The sequence below is a fragment of the Penaeus monodon genome, chromosome 30 (genome assembly GCF_015228065.2).
Source record: "Penaeus monodon isolate SGIC_2016 chromosome 30, NSTDA_Pmon_1, whole genome shotgun sequence".
Classification (NCBI taxonomy): Eukaryota; Metazoa; Arthropoda; class Malacostraca; order Decapoda; family Penaeidae; genus Penaeus; species Penaeus monodon.
Genome location: NC_051415.1, coordinates 17,611,477 through 17,612,127, shown reverse-complemented (window position 1 = coordinate 17,612,127; position 651 = coordinate 17,611,477). Strand labels below are relative to the sequence as shown.

The window sequence follows — 651 nt, the reverse complement described above, 5'->3', positions numbered from 1 at the left end:
AGGGCTAATGATGGCAATTAACTTTAAAAGTAAACAAAAACAAGTATCAAATGGAAACTTATGTAATAAGTACATGCAGATATTATTCATCCTCTTTCTGTTTCTTCTCTTTAGCCTTGAAATCCAAACAACGGTGACACGAAGTTCATTGAGATTAAGGAGAAAACCCACAAATCCCAGTTTCCTGCCATCATCTCCATCCTCATCAAGTTCTGTTGTCATTGAGGAGTTCAGTAGTCAGTCCAACAGGAGCATTCCTTCTCATCCTCTCTATCGCTCAACACCACAGGTAAGTTTCTTTCTATTGGTATTTGTGTTAGTGTTTGTTTCTGGATTTATTTACTTTTATTTTAGGCATCTATATGTCTTGGTTTGGTAGTTTTCATTTGTTTTTGGGTCAGTTACAAATTCATTTTTAGAAATGCGGCTATCCTACAACTTAATTGGCAGTTATATACCATAAATTGCACACTAAGATTGTATAATCTACAAAGTTTGAAACATTTTGTCTTAAGGGACATCTTCCCTGGTGGGAGGTTTGCAAGAATTCCCCTCTTTAATGTAACATGCCACAGACTAAAACTAATTTTCATAATAAGGGCACAATCACTTATTAGTGTTTCTATTATGTGTATCAAACCAAAATGACCC

The 651-nt window shown here is 35.0% G+C and overlaps 1 protein-coding gene across 1 annotated transcript in view; it reads left to right on the top strand.

Annotated features, from left to right (window-relative positions):
• Positions 1-651, top strand: part of LOC119592586 (cohesin subunit SA-2-like) — a gene marked incomplete at its 5' end in the record, with an annotated part of 30,625 nt that overhangs the window by 28,706 nt on the left and 1,268 nt on the right. Inside the window, 1 exon segment of the mRNA XM_037941464.1 lies at positions 115-289. Coding sequence (XP_037797392.1) covers positions 115-289 — 175 coding nt within the window.